The sequence below is a fragment of the Lithobates pipiens genome, unplaced genomic scaffold (genome assembly GCF_037356315.1).
Source record: "Lithobates pipiens isolate NorthernLeopardFrog02 unplaced genomic scaffold, aLitPip1_a1.2 Scaffold_8, whole genome shotgun sequence".
NCBI classification, from domain to species: domain Eukaryota; kingdom Metazoa; phylum Chordata; class Amphibia; order Anura; family Ranidae; genus Lithobates; species Lithobates pipiens.
In genome coordinates this window covers 539429852-539446508 of record NW_027507903.1, presented here as the reverse complement: position 1 = coordinate 539446508, position 16657 = coordinate 539429852, and the positions used below count along the sequence as shown (strand labels likewise).

At 43.5% G+C, this 16657-nt stretch overlaps 1 protein-coding gene across 1 annotated transcript in view; it reads left to right on the top strand.

The window, feature by feature from the left end:
• TCF7L1 (transcription factor 7 like 1) overlaps positions 1-9487 on the top strand; it is a 77747-nt gene extending 68260 nt beyond the window's left edge. Inside the window, exons 9-12 of the mRNA XM_077469692.1 lie at positions 2492-2651; positions 4276-4383; positions 5740-5791; positions 7459-9487. Of these exons, the coding sequence (XP_077325818.1) occupies positions 2492-2651; positions 4276-4383; positions 5740-5791; positions 7459-7877 (739 nt within the window). The 3' untranslated portion in view covers positions 7878-9487. The remainder of the gene's footprint in view (positions 1-2491; positions 2652-4275; positions 4384-5739; positions 5792-7458) is intronic.
• The last annotated feature ends 7170 nt before the right edge of the window (positions 9488-16657 follow it).

The window sequence follows — 16657 nt, the reverse complement described above, 5'->3', positions numbered from 1 at the left end:
CCCCTTCCTTATTAAGAAAATACTGAAGATGCAGCAGCGAGGGATTGAAGAGCTCTCCAAAGTGAGGGGGTGTTCTACATTTGAAACCGGAACAAGTGTCTCCATGTGACAATTTCCCTCTATTAGCAAAAACTCAAAACAAAGATCTTCCTCGCACCATTTATACAAATGGGGACACAAGAAATTGTCCCAAAAGAACACAAATGGCAATACAAACCTGATAGGGGTATCGGCCCTTCCTCGCCACACTGTTTAACCACCTCAATACAGGGCACTTGCACCCTCTGCCTGCCAAGACCAATTTTCAGCCTTTTTTATGCTGCTACATAGCTTTGGTAAAAAATAACCCAAATAAGTGTACATTATTTGGTCTTTGTGAAAGTTGGTCTCCAAACTATGGTACCAATCACTGAAAATCGATCACATCTGATCAGGCCTTCAGTAGATCAGGTGAATCTAATTTCTTGAGACCCTAACAAATCAAAGTACAAATACCCCACAAATTACTCCAATGTAAGTAGTATGGTGAGTTTTTTTTTTTTAAATTGTATTTTTTTTTTCCCCCACAATTCTTTGCAAAATGAAGATTTATAATTTTTTCTTTTACAAAATTGTCATATCAGGTTATTTCTCACACACAGCATATGCATACAACAAATTATGCCCCAAAATACATTCTGCTACTTTTTACGAGTATGGCGATACCACATGTTAGACTTTTACACAGCCTGGCCACATACAGAGCGCCAACATTGAAGTAGCACCTTCAGGCGTTTTACAAGCATAAATGACCTCTCCATTTCCCAACCACCTATTACACTTTTGATGGCCCTGGAGCACCAAGACAGTGGAAATGCCCACAAAATGACCCCATTTTGGAAAGCTAACACCCCAACATATAATCTGAGGCATAATGAGTCTTAAACTGTTAATTTTTTTTTTTTTTCCAAGGAGCTTTTGGAAAATGTGGAAAAAAACTAAACTGCATTTTTTTTTTGTCCATAAAGTTGTCAATTTATAATATATTTCTAACATATAACAAATTACACCCCCAAAATACATTCTACTACTCTTCCCGAGTATGGCGATACCATATGTGTGAGACTTTTACACAGCCTGGCCACATAGAGGCCCAACATTGAATTAGTACCTTCAGGCATGCTAGGAGCATACATTGCACATCTCATTTCATTCCTACTTATCACATTTTTGAAGTCCTTGAGCACCCATAAAATTACCCCATTTTGGAAAGCAAACACCCCAACTTATATTCTATGGGCTGCAGATGGGTACTCTGATGGGCTGCAGATGGGTACCCGGTTACTCTGATGGGCTGGAGTCAGGTACTCGTATGGACTGTGACAGGTACTCGGGTATTTGGGTACTCGGATGGGCTGTGACAGGTACTCGGATGGACTGCGACGCGTCTGCGTTATTGGGGGGGGGGGGGGCAGGCAGGCAGGCAATCAGTGTGTGTTGGTGTACACTGTAAGCAGTAACAAGATGTTACCGCAATCTCCTTCTCACACACGATTGGTGTGTGAGGAGGAGAACCTGTTAACATCTTGTTACCGCTCTGTTTACATTTGGTGATTGGCTGTGAAAGGATCACAGGCGATCAAGTGGTAAAGAGCTGCTGGCCAATGGCTGTTTACCAGAGTCGGTGATGAGCAGTGTTCCCGGGAACACGCTGCCAATGACGCTCATGCACCGTGCAAAGTGGGGCGGTACCATCTGATCGACCCTGACTTCATCACGGCCGAACACGTAGTAAACAGCCATGCCCAATGGCTGTTCACCCCTCTCGGTGGCAAGCGGTGTCTCCATGAAGCGCTGCCACCGAAGTTACAGGGCTGTGCGCATATGATCTTGTGCATGCCCTGTTTAAATGAACAGACGTCATGACGCCCGCCCGCAACGAGCTGGCCGTCATATGACAGCCAATAAGCTGTTAAAAGGGGAAAAAAAAATTCAAGTGCTAAAAAAAGTGAAAAAAAATATACAGAACATACACATTTTAAATTGGCTGCTCTGCAGAAGACTAGAGCTATATAGCTAAATAAAGGTACTTTTTTGGTAATAAAGATGTGCCGTGAGGAGTTGAAGATCAGAAATTCTACAGTATGGGAGGTGCTCGGTGGTGTTTACACTTTATTAAAGCAGTATGTATTGTGTTGCACCTTACCATTTCTTAGATTTGATGGCTGCTGTCCAAGGGTGTCTCCATTGCTCCTCCATCCACACTTTAAGACAGGAAGTGTTACTGACCAGATCACTGGGTGATGAATAAACAGTGATTGGGGAGGGGGGTGACATTTCCCTACAGTAACTTTGCTTGTTTCGAACACGTACGTGTCACTGCGGAATACCTTTTGCATTTTATATTGCAGGACAGTGACCTTTTTAGTTTTTGTACTGGCTGAAGCCCTTTGGTAGAGCTGAAATTTTATGGAGGGGAAATACATATTTTTTTTTTTTTTTATTCCTGCAGGAAGCAATCGGCTGCAGTTAAGAAAGAAGAGGAGAGGAAGCCACATATTAAAAAGCCTTTGAATGCCTTCATGCTGTACATGAAAGAGATGAGAGCGAAGGTGGTTGCAGAATGCACACTCAAAGAAAGTGCTGCCATCAACCAGATCCTTGGCCGCCGGGTGAGTGTTTGGTGTGTGTGTGTGTGTGTGTGTTTGTTAGTTTTTCCAATTTCCCGTTAAAAAAAACAAATTTGAATGTGCAACTGTAAAACATATCTTTACTGAAAAAAATCAGGAAACGTGGTCTATACTCGCAAACCAATGTGTACAAGTTCGTCAGAACACAGCCTGGTACAGGCTGCCAAGATGCCTGTATATTTTTACAGCACGTTATACAGAGGACCTATACAAATCTGCAAGGATAATGCGCTTCAAGGGACTTTCCCTCTTCCTCTGAGCCAAAAGACATGTGGCTGTAGCCTAAAAAAAATTGTCTCTTTAAGGCATGATGTATAGCATAGTGCTTTTGCAGTGTCAGTTGGCCCATTCCATGTTGCACAATACCCGGTTGATCCTGCCTGTTCCTACGTTCCCCTGTGTGTACTGACCATGCTTATCATGGCTGCTAATCCATGATGGCTTGTCAGATAATGTGCCTCTATCATCCTGCTCTCTCCTCAGTCTCTGCATCTCCCCCTCTTCCTGTCATTTCTGTAGTCTGTGTGTGAGCTGTGGAGCTGATCTCCTCCCTGCCCCTCCCCTCCTGCATTGAGTAATACTATTCTCTGCAGCTGCTCCAGTGCTTGTTCAGAAACAGATCCTCTGTTTTTAGGTCAATGTTTTAGGGGGGTGTGTGTGTTTTCTTAAAATTATTATGCTAAATAACTTCTTTACACAGTGCTACTATGCAGTCATGTGTCCTCCCTCTGCCATCTTGCATACGTCAGAAGGGACTCTCAGCTCCTCCCACTGATCTTAAATTGGGAAGGGGAAGTGGAGGAAAGACATGACTGCACAGCAGCACTGTGCAAAGAGGGTATTTAGCACTATAATTTTAAAGAAAACACACATGCTGTACTAAACATGGGCCTAAAATGGAGAGAATCGAATTAATGTGACTACAACCACTTTAAATATCCAAATAGCTGGGCCGGTAAAAAAACAGATCACTTGCCACGTGACCTGTGGGCATGGACTAGCAGGTTTACCTCTATGGAGCATAGGTAATGATAACCTAAACATAATGTATACATGCAATAGATATAAAAAAACAAAAAATAAACATAAATGCATCAAAACATGTGCATAACAGTTATCTAAAAATATGGAAAATTAATCGTCTCACAATTGATAGAATGTGTGCCAGGGGAGGCCGTGTCCAACATCATCCAGTGCTTGCATGTAAATCCAGGGAGCATGCTTTGCAAATACTAGAGGGCACGTCTGTACAGAGACCAAGCTTATGTTGCGACCATTATGGACAGTAAGGACGCCATACCAGAAGCATGGCTTGGATATATGTACTCCAACTATGCTCTCCAGCAATGCAGCCGCATCACTTGCAGTTCCCATCATGTGATGAGCTCCAAGCTGGAGCTGGTTGCAGTTTGTCCAGACTACCCCAGTCTTAGAAGAGACGCAGTGTGGCATTTCCGTGAGTCAAAATGGGAACAAGGAATTAAGAGCCTGTAGCATCTGAGTACCACTTTTAATCGCAAGAAGCTCTTTGTCTGCTTCAAATTTAAATGTGTGTTTTGGAGAATAGCATGTTTTAAATGCAGGTCTGACTGTCCTTTCTCTACAGTGGCACTCATTATCTCGAGAAGAACAGGCAAAGTACTATGAGCTGGCAAGAAAAGAGAGGCAGCTTCACTCTCAGCTTTATCCGACATGGTCTGCAAGAGACAACTATGTAAGTGTACTATACCACATATCTGACTTTAAGATTGTACTTTCAGTATCTTTGAACAATTAACAATGCCCATGTAGTTCAATGAAGCATATAATGTAATTCAGAGCAGAGAACCAATCCATTCATTTGTTGTAAAATGAATTTAAGCTTCAGCCTTATAGACTAATCTTAGAGCTGAAGAGCCTGCAACTGATAGAGAAAGCTTAAAGCTTAAGGCAGAACTATAGGCAAAACTTTTTTTTTTTTTTTGATAGATTAAAGCAAGATCATAACTCCTGTCAGTTTTATTTTTCTATCTGTGTCCAATTGAGGAGACTTCCCTTCACTTCCTGTCCCATAGCCAAAGAGGAAGCAAGATGATATCCTTGCAAATGAAGGGAATCCCTTGGAGACCCCCAGATGACCAGAAATAGTGTCCCCAATGGAATAGAGGGGAACACTATTACTTTTGTGGGGACATCCCAAAATTTCAAATTTTTCGCCCTTTCAATCATAATCCTGTATTGAATTGTAACTACTGTATGCCCTCATGTTGTAAAGCACTGCGCAAACTGTTGGCGCTATATAAATCCTGAATAATAATGGTAAACCAGACAAATGGAGAGGGCAAATCTCCCTAACAGTGGGACAGACGGCAACAAAAACTGACAGGGTGTCTAATCCATCTACACCATATCCAAGACTAAAAGAAGTTGCCTTTTAGTTGTACTTGAAGCAGCACAAGGAACCATTCAGTTGTGCTGCAGTGCGCCATGTTTTTTTTAAAAAGGGACATGCTTCTAGAAGTAGAAGGCGGAAAGACAGATAAGCTTATCAGTCTGCTGCTTCTCCCTAACCCTCCAACCACTGACCAGGGGAGGAATCAGGACCTGAAAATGGCTGCAGCAGAGAAGAGTTGGGTTCTTTGTCCTTCTAGACAGGGCTGTTCTGTAAATGTTAGGACTGGATGGACAGAAATGCAAATCCTTTGGCAGGTAGAACAACCCCCATATATGTAACTCAAGTGTATTTGACTGCTTTGCCTGGAATTGTCCCCTTTTAATCTTGGCTTAAAGAGGAGTTGTGTACATCCTGGGTCTAGAATCCAATGTGCTTCATGTGGACCAGGAATTTTATCTGAAGACTGGTACCATAAGGATGTTGCCCTTTGAAATGGTCACCCTTGGCACTTTTACGTTTGGTAGGTTTCACTTTAATCGTGAATCCAGCAAAGCACAGTTGGTTAAAATTTTTTCTTCCTTTTGAAATTGTGTGCTGCTTGAGCAGTGTGCAGCTCTATATTGCAATCACACGTGTATTGTTTCTGTAACTAAAGACATACCCGATGTTAATTTATCTGGGCTTTCCATCTTTCAGGGAAAAAGAAAGAAACGGAAGAGGGAGAAGCAGCAGTCGCCAGAATCAGAAGGTAGATGCAATTCTTTTTAAAAAGTGTGCTGTAGGGATTGTCTTCTAAACCTCCTTCACTAATGTAGCCCATGGAGGGCCCTGTCTTGCCATACTTGTGATGTGGTGATTGACGTGACAACAATAAAAGTCATGTAACCCCCCCCCCCCCCCCCCCCACACACCAAATTGGCCACAATCTTTCTCGAAGATTACACATCTCCCTTTGTTTTTATGTATGCCATCTCCCTGTAAAGGCCTCCCTTGTGTGACATCCAAAAGGCCTGAGATCTGCATGCTTCCATCTTGGATGTGACATCAGTGGCAGCAGCAGACTTGAAGCAACTGGAAGATAGTACCACATAGCAGTACTTTGGTGACGGCTCCATCATTAGATTGTGGGCGGTTAGTTACAGCCTTTGGTCTCATTGTCCCATAAAGGAGTTGCAATCAAGACTTGGAAATGTATAATGGATAAACCTTCCTGATACCACATCAGATCCAAGACAGGCTATTGGAGGGGATAATTACTTGGTCATCCAGAAGTGGCGCTTTTTTGGCTATAGCGTGGCAGGGAAGTGCTTAATCTATAGTCCTAAGGCATGGGTGCTCAACCTGTGGCCCTCCAGCTGTTGTGGAACTGCAAGGCTGGTTATTACAAACATGACTCCCAAAGGCTGAGGCAACAACTGGAGAGCCACAGGTTGAGCACCCATGATCAAAGGCAGTGATGGTGAACCTTGGCCCCCCCCCCCAGATGTTTTGAAATTACATTTCTTATGATGCTCATGCAGTCTGCAGTGTAGTTGAGCATCATGGGGAAATGTAGTTCCAAAACATCTGGGGTGCCAAGGTTCGCCATCACTGGTCTAAGGCCTGGTTCACACCTATGCAGGTTGCGGTTAATGTGTTTTTTTTCTCTACATTTTTTTAAATGCGTTTTGGGGAGGGATAGTTTTTGCAGGAGAAATTAGCAAAAATGCAAGCACAGGGTTTTTGATACGTTTCTGCAGATTTTCCATTGACCTCTATCGAACCAACAACGCAACTTGCTGGAGAAAAAGTCTTTGACCCAAAAACGTACCAGATGTGAACACAGATGTGAACATGACCTATAGGATCACCTCAGGTGTTTTTGATAACTTTAAAGAGGAAGTAAACGGCATGCGCCGTAGACAGCGGTGCCCATTTTCGGGCAAATATCTCCTAAACCATATAGGTTTAGGAGATATTGCTTGGACCTACAGGTAAGCCTTAATCTAGGCTTACCTGTAGGTCAAAGTGGTTTGAAAGGGTTTACTTCCTCTTTAAGCTAGCTGCAAACTTTCATTAGTGGCTGTGAAAGCAGTTGGTTGTCAGAAAGATCTTTCCAATGAACGATCCTTCTACAAACATGATTCGTGGAAAACCTGTAACGATTGGCTAAGCAAAATCAATCTGACCTTTGTCTTCCAAGGACTTCCTTGGGTAGGTAATGTCCGATGCCGTTGGAAAACCTGCAGACAGGAATAATCCTGATAATACCATAAAGGGCTACATTAGTAAATGTTTCCTGATGTCTGTAGCCAATTTTTCCTGTAATGTTGTACCTGTAATTTCTTTTCAGGGCTTCCAGAAGTGTATCCTATGCCATAAATGAATCTGTAAATTTGGTAAACCAAGCACTGATTTTTGTTTTTTCTATTACAGCTTGTAAAGTAAAGAAGATATGTGTGCCTCATCATCTTCCTGCAGAGAAATCATGTGACAGCCCAGCCTCCTCCCATGGTAGCATGCTGGACTCTCCAGCAACACCTTCAGCTGCTCTCGCTTCTCCAGCAGCACCAGCAGCTACCCACTCTGAGCAGGCTCAGCCACTCTCACTCACCACCAAGCCTGAAGCCAGAGTACAGATGTCACTCAGCCACTCTGCTGCCTTCTTGGCTTCCAAATCTCCGTCCTCCAGTCTGTCAGGACACCTGCCATCTCCTGTCGGATCTCCACTACTCTCCCGTCCTATCCCGTTTACATCCTCCATACTGTCTCCACATGTCTTCCCATCAGCCCTGCAAGCTTTACCAATGCTGCAGACACAACCCCTGTCTTTGGTGACCAAATCCAGTGACTGACTTGAAAGGATTTTATGGCCCAGGTAGCTAGGACCCACACAGATGGAAGGAGGAGTAGTCCTTGTAGACCTGCACATACCCCGCTCTGCACTCTTGATATACAGCTTTGCAGATATGGATGTTCTGCACTGACTCGTGTTTTATAAAATGCCCTGCATTAGGGACCCCGTCGTTCTTGCCTTTGCATACAAGAATGGAACCATGCTTTTGTGGATATGGACATCACTGTGCACTGATGCATACAGTTCACAGCATTGGCCCTACAGGACATGAATTATTTCATAAGTGACTCATGATTGGACAATCCACTGACGGAATTTCTAGTGTTGATGCTAACCATTATCTGGCATGGTGCAGGCAGACCAGGCTACTGTCCCAGGCTGTAATTCTCCAACAACCAATATATATTGCATACTTGGCCAGAAAAAAACAGACCCACACGGATTATTGGTCAATATTTGACCTGGCGGCTTTACCGTTGGTTCTGCTGATCTTGTTGTTAAATCCTTTTCTGTATTTTTTAAATAAAATTTAAATGGGGTAAATAGGAAAAAAAATCCATGTAAATTGTACATAGAAATGTGCCCAGGTAGGGAAACATGGGCTATGCATGTTTGCTTTTATTGGGGGGCGGGGGGGTTCTATTTTTTTTTTTTTTTTTTATGTTCTAAGAGTCAGGTCTAATTTTTAAAGTGTGCTCATTGCCATCTTGTGGAGGCAGCCATTTTGTGGGTTTGACTTGTATCTAAGACAATGCAGCTTCAAGGATATCACAGCCAATGATCCAGTCAATTTGTGGTCTTCAAGAACTGTTCAGATGTGACCTATTAATGTAGAAGAAATTGGTGGTTTTGCTATTCTTTGACCTAATAGCACTGTTTAAGTACTGACGCTATCAATCCATGGTCGGACGTTCTGTGGGCTTAAAAGGAACCTGTCATGATGGCCTCTTATTAGCACCAACTAAGCTTCCTATCTGCTGCTAGGCTGCTACTATTGCTTGACTTCCGAAGCAGTGCTACATCCGGGGCAAGCTTTTCACTATTTTGTGTGATAACTGCCTTAAAACTTTATTCCAGGAGTCATCAGTGGATGCCTCCGGCACTGGATGGGAACTTTAGCTGTGACAGCCAATGGCCTTCTTTGCAGGTTCCCTAGAACGATTTCATAGGTTATAACCTAAAACTTTTCAAGGAAGTCATTACATCAGAACAAATAGCCAAGTGTTTGTTTCACTTTATTTTATAAAATGCGGCTTAAATTGTTTCTGATGTCACTGCATCCTTGCGAATTGATAGGCTGAGTATTTATTATGCCTACAGAATGGCAGTCTCGGGTGATGGGTTCACATTGAGTCCTGGACTGGAGGCTGCAGTCTTTATCTGGCATTCCCTGGGTTAATTTCACCTATATATGTGTTTGTTTTTTTTTATTTTTTATTTCTCCCACTTATTCTGAGGTTTTGTGTGTTATGTTCCACCTTTTTTCTTCATTCCAGTCTTCTCTCCGGTTTTATTATGTATTTTTTTTGTTTCATGGAAAAGAAAACTCTTGAAAAAAAAATGTGACTTTTTGTAACAAAATAGAAAATATATTGTGTTTTAAAATAATGTGTTGGTTTTTTTTTTTTATATTTTGGGTTTTGTGTGGGTGAAAACAGCCCTGCACATGAAAGCTAAATATGGGGTGATCCTTACAGCTACACTACAGAAAATGTAAAGGGGAGCTGCAATCACTAATGTGACGGGGCAGATTCCAACCTATACAGATTCTCACTTCAAGTGTTTTTTGTTTGTTTGTTTTTTCTCCATCGCTGACATCTTCTCCAGCACTTTTTTTTCGACTAGCACCTGCTTCCTTCAGCCACTAGGTGCCCACTAAGGATGGACAAATGGTTTGGCCCAAGCATGAGTTCAGGCCAAACATTGGCTGTTCGAAAGTCCTCTGAACAACTGAATTATAGGGTCGTTCCACTGTTTGGCCTGACGAACGACCATCATGCACTGTGCTGCCGCACAGTGCATGGAAAGCCCTGATTGGCTAATGCAATGAAGGCTTTGCCCAATTTGGGTACAGAGCAATGTGGGAGCCATGATTGGACGCTGTCATGATGGCTGTAGCCAATTATGGCTCATTGCTCTTTCTCCTGCCCCACACTATATAAAAGTATTCTTTCCATAGCAGCCATTTGTAGAGTGATAGTAGCGTGGAGAGAGATAGAACAGGGCTCTGTTCAGTGCTATTAGATGGTGTGCTATAGTGTTCTATCCTGCTTTTATTGTTGGTGTATAATATCAGTTTAGTGTGCATCTAAGTGTTCAGTGTGAGTGTAGTCACCACTATCCATCTTTACATTGGTGTGAATAAAGGGATAGTTCATTCAGTGAGAGTGTAGTGACCGTTTAACACAGTATATTTTTTTGCGGTGCTGTGAGTTTAATGGCATATAGTTCTGTGCGTTACTGCACGTTTGACACAGTATATTATAGTGTGTCTGTGTCCTGAATACTCAAATAAAAGTGCACCAAACACAACTTTCCATTAATTAAATGTGTACATGGTTGCAGTTTACACATCTTACATTTTGTTAATCGCCCCCCACTGCCCCATCATGTCTGGGAGGAAAGTAAGGAGAGGCAGATGTTCCCATGGCACTGTAAGGGGGCCAGCAGCATGTGTCCACAGGCAACGGTGGATGTGGTCAGTCCGGCAGGGCATAATTTCCTCGGTTTAGTGATGTTGCCTGTGCTATCCAGCCACAGCATGCAGAGGTGGTGTTGGACTGGATTATTAAACTGGCCTCCTCCGTCACCCAAGCAGAGACTAGGGTGCAGTCCCCTGCAGCTGCCAGAGTGGCAAAACCTGCCGCCTCGTCCACAGCTATTCTTGCCATAGCCCCAGCATCAGGTATGGAGGAGTCGGCAGAATTATTATAACAGCATCAGCCACTTGCTCCTTGATGATGCACAGCCATTACTCGATTCAGATGTTCTGACTTTGAGGTTGAGGAAGGCAGGAACATGAGCCTACAGAGAACACTGGTACACAAATTGGCAGTCATGTCCCCCCAGCTGCAGTTTTTTAGCCAGTTGTCACCAGTGGTAATGAGGATGGAGGAGATTAGGTCACTGACTCGACTTGGGTGCCCGGATAGAGCAGAGGAACAGAGTGAGAACCCCAACAAGGCAGCCATAATGGAAGAGTAGAGAGCAGCCACCCTATGCCATCACATATTATCTCCCGGCCCACTTCCAACAGTTCAGCTGTCTGGGCCCCCCCTTTTTTTTTTTTTAAGTACATGTGCAGCCGATCACACTACATATCAAAAAAAGGGCAACCATTTGGTTACACATGCTTGACAAGGCATTTAACCTCCCACCACTTGGCCCATTGGCAAGAGCACCTAAAAGCCACACAAGGGGCACAAATCTGTCCCTCCTCCTTACCGTAGTCTGTCCCAACCTCTTGGCAGCCTCCACTGACAGGGATGATGGTATAGCGCAGGGTGTCCCAGGTCCTTGCAGCAAACCACCAGCTGTAGACTATAGCTGGCAAATTTCTCTGCCCCATCTGCTGCAGCAGGTGTGGAAAAAGTGTTCTTTGGGTGTTAGTTGTGGCTATAAAACCTACACCAAAAACATTCTTCCAGATTAAATCAACGCTAGGCAGCCTAGAAATTCTGCAGAGACCCACTTCCACATCCCTAAAACACTTAATTGGCAACATCAGCATCAGGGGCCTCAAAACTCAGTTTTGAATGACACTAACCTACCAGAGTCGGTAAAAGCATTCGATAAACTCCTGTTTAAGGTGTCCTCAAGAGATTTAATCTTCTGCGCACTGTGAGGATGGGATGAGTTCTGAGACCTTCCCCTTTATAACTGTGGTCAAGGAGGGTTGCCAACCAATAGCGATCCTTTCCCTTTTATGTCACGTATTCTTGGGTCCTTTCGCAGGCTTTGAAACATGAGGGAGCCCATGCACTTGTGGAGGCATGATATGCAGACTCCTAGGGGTCACTGAGGATTACAGTATCTGGAACTGCCTCCTCCCGGCCACGTACTACTCCCAAGGGTTCTGGGGATGGCACACCATCTCTGTTTGACGCATGTCTTCCTCTGCTTCAATGTCTCAAACTGCCAGAATCCTCCTCTGTCTCCTCTTGTGTGTGTTCTGTGGAATAGAAACAATGGTGTCTGCATAAAGTGGGCCTTGAGAGGAAAGGAAGTCCTCCTTTTCCCTGCTGCTCTGCCTTGAGTGCCCTGTCCATAATGCCATGCAGAGTCTGCTCCAGCAGGAACACAACAGGAATTGTCACTGATGCATGCATTGTAACGGCTCACCATCCTTGTGGCCTCCTCAAATGTTGACAGTACAGTGCATACATCCTTTATGAACAGCCATACTCACACAGGTACTCATTGATGGCCCTCTGGCAATGCTGCAGCTGCTGCAGCATTGCCAAAGTCTAGTTCCACCTGGTGGGCATGTCACAAATCAAGCGGTTTACGGGCAGGTGGAATTCCTGCTGAATTTCATCCAACCGAGCACTGGCTGTGTATGATCGCCTAAAATGGCTACACACTCTTCTGACCTGCATTAGTAGATCTTCCAACCCTTGGTAAATATTTTAGGAAATGCTGCACCACCAAATTGAGGGCATGTGTCAGGCAAGGCACATGTGTCAACTTTCCCTGTCTAAGTGCGGACAAGAGGTTTGTGCCATTATCGCACACCATTCCTGGCTCCAGCTGACATGGCGTAGTCCACCTCTGGGCCTTTCCCTGCAGAGCTGCAGGAATCTGCTGTGGTGTGGTTCCTGTCCCCTAGACACACAGGCTAAAAAGCCATGCAGTGTTTCAGCTGGACTCATTGAATAGCCCTTTGAACGCTTAGGGGGTACTTGGGGTTCATAGGACAGATTGGCAGAGGAGGGGGTAGAGCTGACAAATCTCACATCACCAGCTGTATGGAGATGTGTGGGCACAACAAGCTGCAGCACTGAGCCCTGCATCCTTCTGTGTTGCAAGCAGAGTTACCCAGTCTGCTGTGAACTAAATATAGCTTCCCTGACCATGCTTGCTGGACCAAGTGTCCGCAGTAACGTGGACTTTGCAGCTGACTGCCTTGCCCAGAGATGCCACAACATTGCCTTCCATGTGATGGTAGAGAGCTGTAATGGCCTTGCATAAAAAGAAATGGCAACAGGGAACCTGCCACTGTGGTACAGCGCATTATGCAAATTCATGGAAAGGGGCAGATTTCACCAGGTAGAAAGGCAGAGGTTTTTAGAGCCAGCAACTTTCACAAGCTTGCAATTGGGCATGTACTGTCAAACAATTTTTTCCGCACCTGTTTGACAGGTGCATATCATTGCCATTTTTGACAGCAAGGCCAATTCTTGCTTTCTTCAAGAGTACCTCTATAGGGTTATGGTGTGAAGGCACCACGATACCCAAAGAACAATCTTTCTGCACCCGTTATGGAAGTAGCAAGCCAAAGTCTATGATAGAGAAACCAGAATTTATCCAAAATCTCTAATCTTGTGCCCCATGTGGCCTCATCATACAGACTTGTAAGCAAACTCTTGTGGAGCCAAATAAAGAGAGCTTGCAGGGAAAATTGTTTTTTTTTTTGGGCTTTATAAATGCAATTATTGCTGCAGCAGCTTCTGTACACAGTACAGATGTGCCATTTTATAGGTGGACTAAGGGAACACCCCCCCCCCCCCCCCCCCCAAACGCACTACATTGAAAGGAATTTTTCATTTTTATACTTTCACTTTAAGCATCAATAAATCACTGTACATTTGAAAATGACGTTTTTTACAAACTTTATCCCCCAGAGCAGTACCCAGATCGTCATAACCATTGTTTGCCCAATTACTTGCATATAAGCCTTCAAAATGGGCACTTTTGATTTTTCACATTCAGCTTCAATGGGGCTCATTATTTGGTTCTGGTGCAAACCAAACAGGGGGACATTCGGCCCATCCCTAGTGCCCACTGTTGCCATCCTCTCAGCACAACTTAGTGTTTGTTACCTCTGCATTTCATATTCCTGATATGTGCCTGCTGTACCATGTACTTGTATGGAAACGTATTCTGTTTTATTTATATTGCTTCCTTTGTGTGAAATCCATTGTGTTCCTGCTAGTCCCTCTGCTTTTCTATTAGAAACTAAGCAGGAGAGTACACCATGGTGAGTTCTCTAGCTATACTGGGAACTCAGCCTGCTCTCCTCCAATGATCAGACTTGTCCTGACATTCCACCCACCCCCCTTTTGCACAGCCACTTACTGTAGAGTCCAGTGTGCTGCTGCTTCTCCTGCCCCAGCTTTTATGTAGCTGAAAACAGATTGTGATCACTTCTTTGAAAAAAAAAAAAGGTATTTTATAATGTTAAAAATCAAACTATAGGCAAATCTTTTATTTTAATTTTGGATAGAGCAAGGGAGAATTATAACCCCTGTCAAATTGTTTTTTTTTTTTTCTCTTTTCTCGCCATCTGTGTCCCATTGCAAAGATTTTCCTTCCCTTCCTCTCCCATAGCCAAACGGAAAGTGAGAGGAAATCTCTGCGACTTAAGGAAATGTCTTGGGGACCACCATGTCACAAGAACTAGTGTCCCCATTGGAAGACTATTTTTCTGGGGACAGCCTAAAATCTGGGCTTACTTTCACTTTGAATAATAATGGTAAACAGGACAAATGGAGAGGGTGAATCTCCTGCATGGGGGCTCAGACAGTAATAACAACTGACCGGTAATCTTTTACCTCTCGACTCCAACCCGAAACGGAAAAAAAAGTGTGCCTTTTAGTTATAACTTAAAGCGATTGTAAACCCTGCTTTATTTTTACCTACAGGTAAGCCTATAATAAGGCTTACCTCTAAGTAAAATGAATATCTCCTAAACATGCACTGCTTAGGAGATATTCAACCTTCATGCAGCCGCTGACCCCAGCTTCTTGTCGGAACATGCATGTGCAGGTGTGACATCATCGGGCTCCGGCCACTCAGCACCGGAGCCTACGATCCGAGAAGAAAGGATGGGAGAATATGTGAGCGGTCGCCGCTGGAAGGGCTTCCTTCTAAGGTGAGTATTTTATAATGTGCTAGTATGCGATGCATACTAGCACATTGTGTCCTTGCAGGGTTGTTGTATTTTTGCGCTTTATTCCCACTTTAAATGCTGAAAGCATGCACTGCACAGGCGGTGTATGCAAATAAATAAAAATTGCAAGGGGAACTATTTCTGACAGGGAAAAGTTACTTCACAAAACAGAGAGATGCTGTTTCTAGTGAGTCCACCCCCACAGTTATAAACACCTCTCTATGACACACTTAACCCCTTGATTGCCCCCCCCCCCTAGTGTTAACCCCTTTCCTGCCAGTGTCATTTATACAGTAATCAGTGGCTTTTTTTTTTTTTTTTTTAAGCACTGATTGCTGTATAAATGTCATTGGTGTCAAAAGTGTCTGATCTGTCCACTGCAATGTTGCAGTCCCGCAAAAAATCGCTGATCGTTAATAGATTAAAAAAAAATTAAATTAAATTAAAAAGTCTATGCCCTATTTTTATTTATTTCTTTTCTAGATTGACGGTCTTTTTTTGTTTATAGCGCAAAAAATAAAAACCGCAGGTGATAAAATACCATCAAAAGAAAGCTCTATTTGTGGGGAAAATAAAAGGACATTTTGTTTGTGTACAACGTTGCATGACCGTGCAATTGTCAGTTAAAGCGATGCAGTGCCGCATCGCAAAAAATGGCCTGGTCGTTGAGGGGGTAAATTCTTCTGGGGTTGAAGTGGCTAAAATGACTTTCACTGCAGCATATACTCTCCTTTCCGTCACTCACCACGGTTCCATTCAGCCACAAAATGAAATACCCAGATACATCTTGATATGGCGGAACACTTCCCTTATAACTGGTCCCACATTGTGGCAGGGAAGTCTATAGCCATATGTATGGCATGTTTGAAGTTTACACTAGGCTTTCTTTTTCAAGCCCACGTGGCTGTGTAAGTACGTCTGTGCACGCAACATGGGTTTTCAATTGCAGCAGAAGCTGATGCTGAATTTCGGGTACAGAAAAGGCTAGATGATCTCCCATGACAAAGGTCAGATTTTAGACCAGGCCAAAGAAGGCATACCATTAAAGAAATATGGGGGCTGCCATTGCTGACCCTCTGAAATGACTAGAAATGACTAGATTCACTGTAATGTTGACCCCCTATGTTGGCTTTGTTAATTAGTGTCACTGATGTGGCACAGGCATGCAGTGTATGAAAGTCAGAACAAGCAATGCAGATAAGGACATTTGTGTTCAGATTTAAAATATTGAATTCAGAGGGTCAGCATGACAGCCAAGGAGCTGGCTTTAAAGTTAGCAATGGGAGCCTCCATGTTTACTTTAACCCATCCATTTCCCAAAGTCATTGATGCTTAGATGCCCAGACCAAATTTAGCAGCATCATCATGTTTGGGTTATCTTGATGGTAACAGCTGTGACTGAGCACCAGTAGCCATACTATGAAGCTAAATAGCTGTTGAGGTAGGACATTTTACAAAATAAATTGTAGTGTTCACCTTGAGTATTTAATACAAAATTGCGTGCAGAATAAAGAATATCTAGCATCTTGTTTTGTTACAGTTCTGTCCTCTAAGGTACAAAATACATGTAGTGTATTGTCCCATGTATCGAAACCACAGTTATAAGGTCTGACTTGCACCCCTCCCCCCTTCTTGCCATGGCAAATATGGACAACCACTTTAGTTTG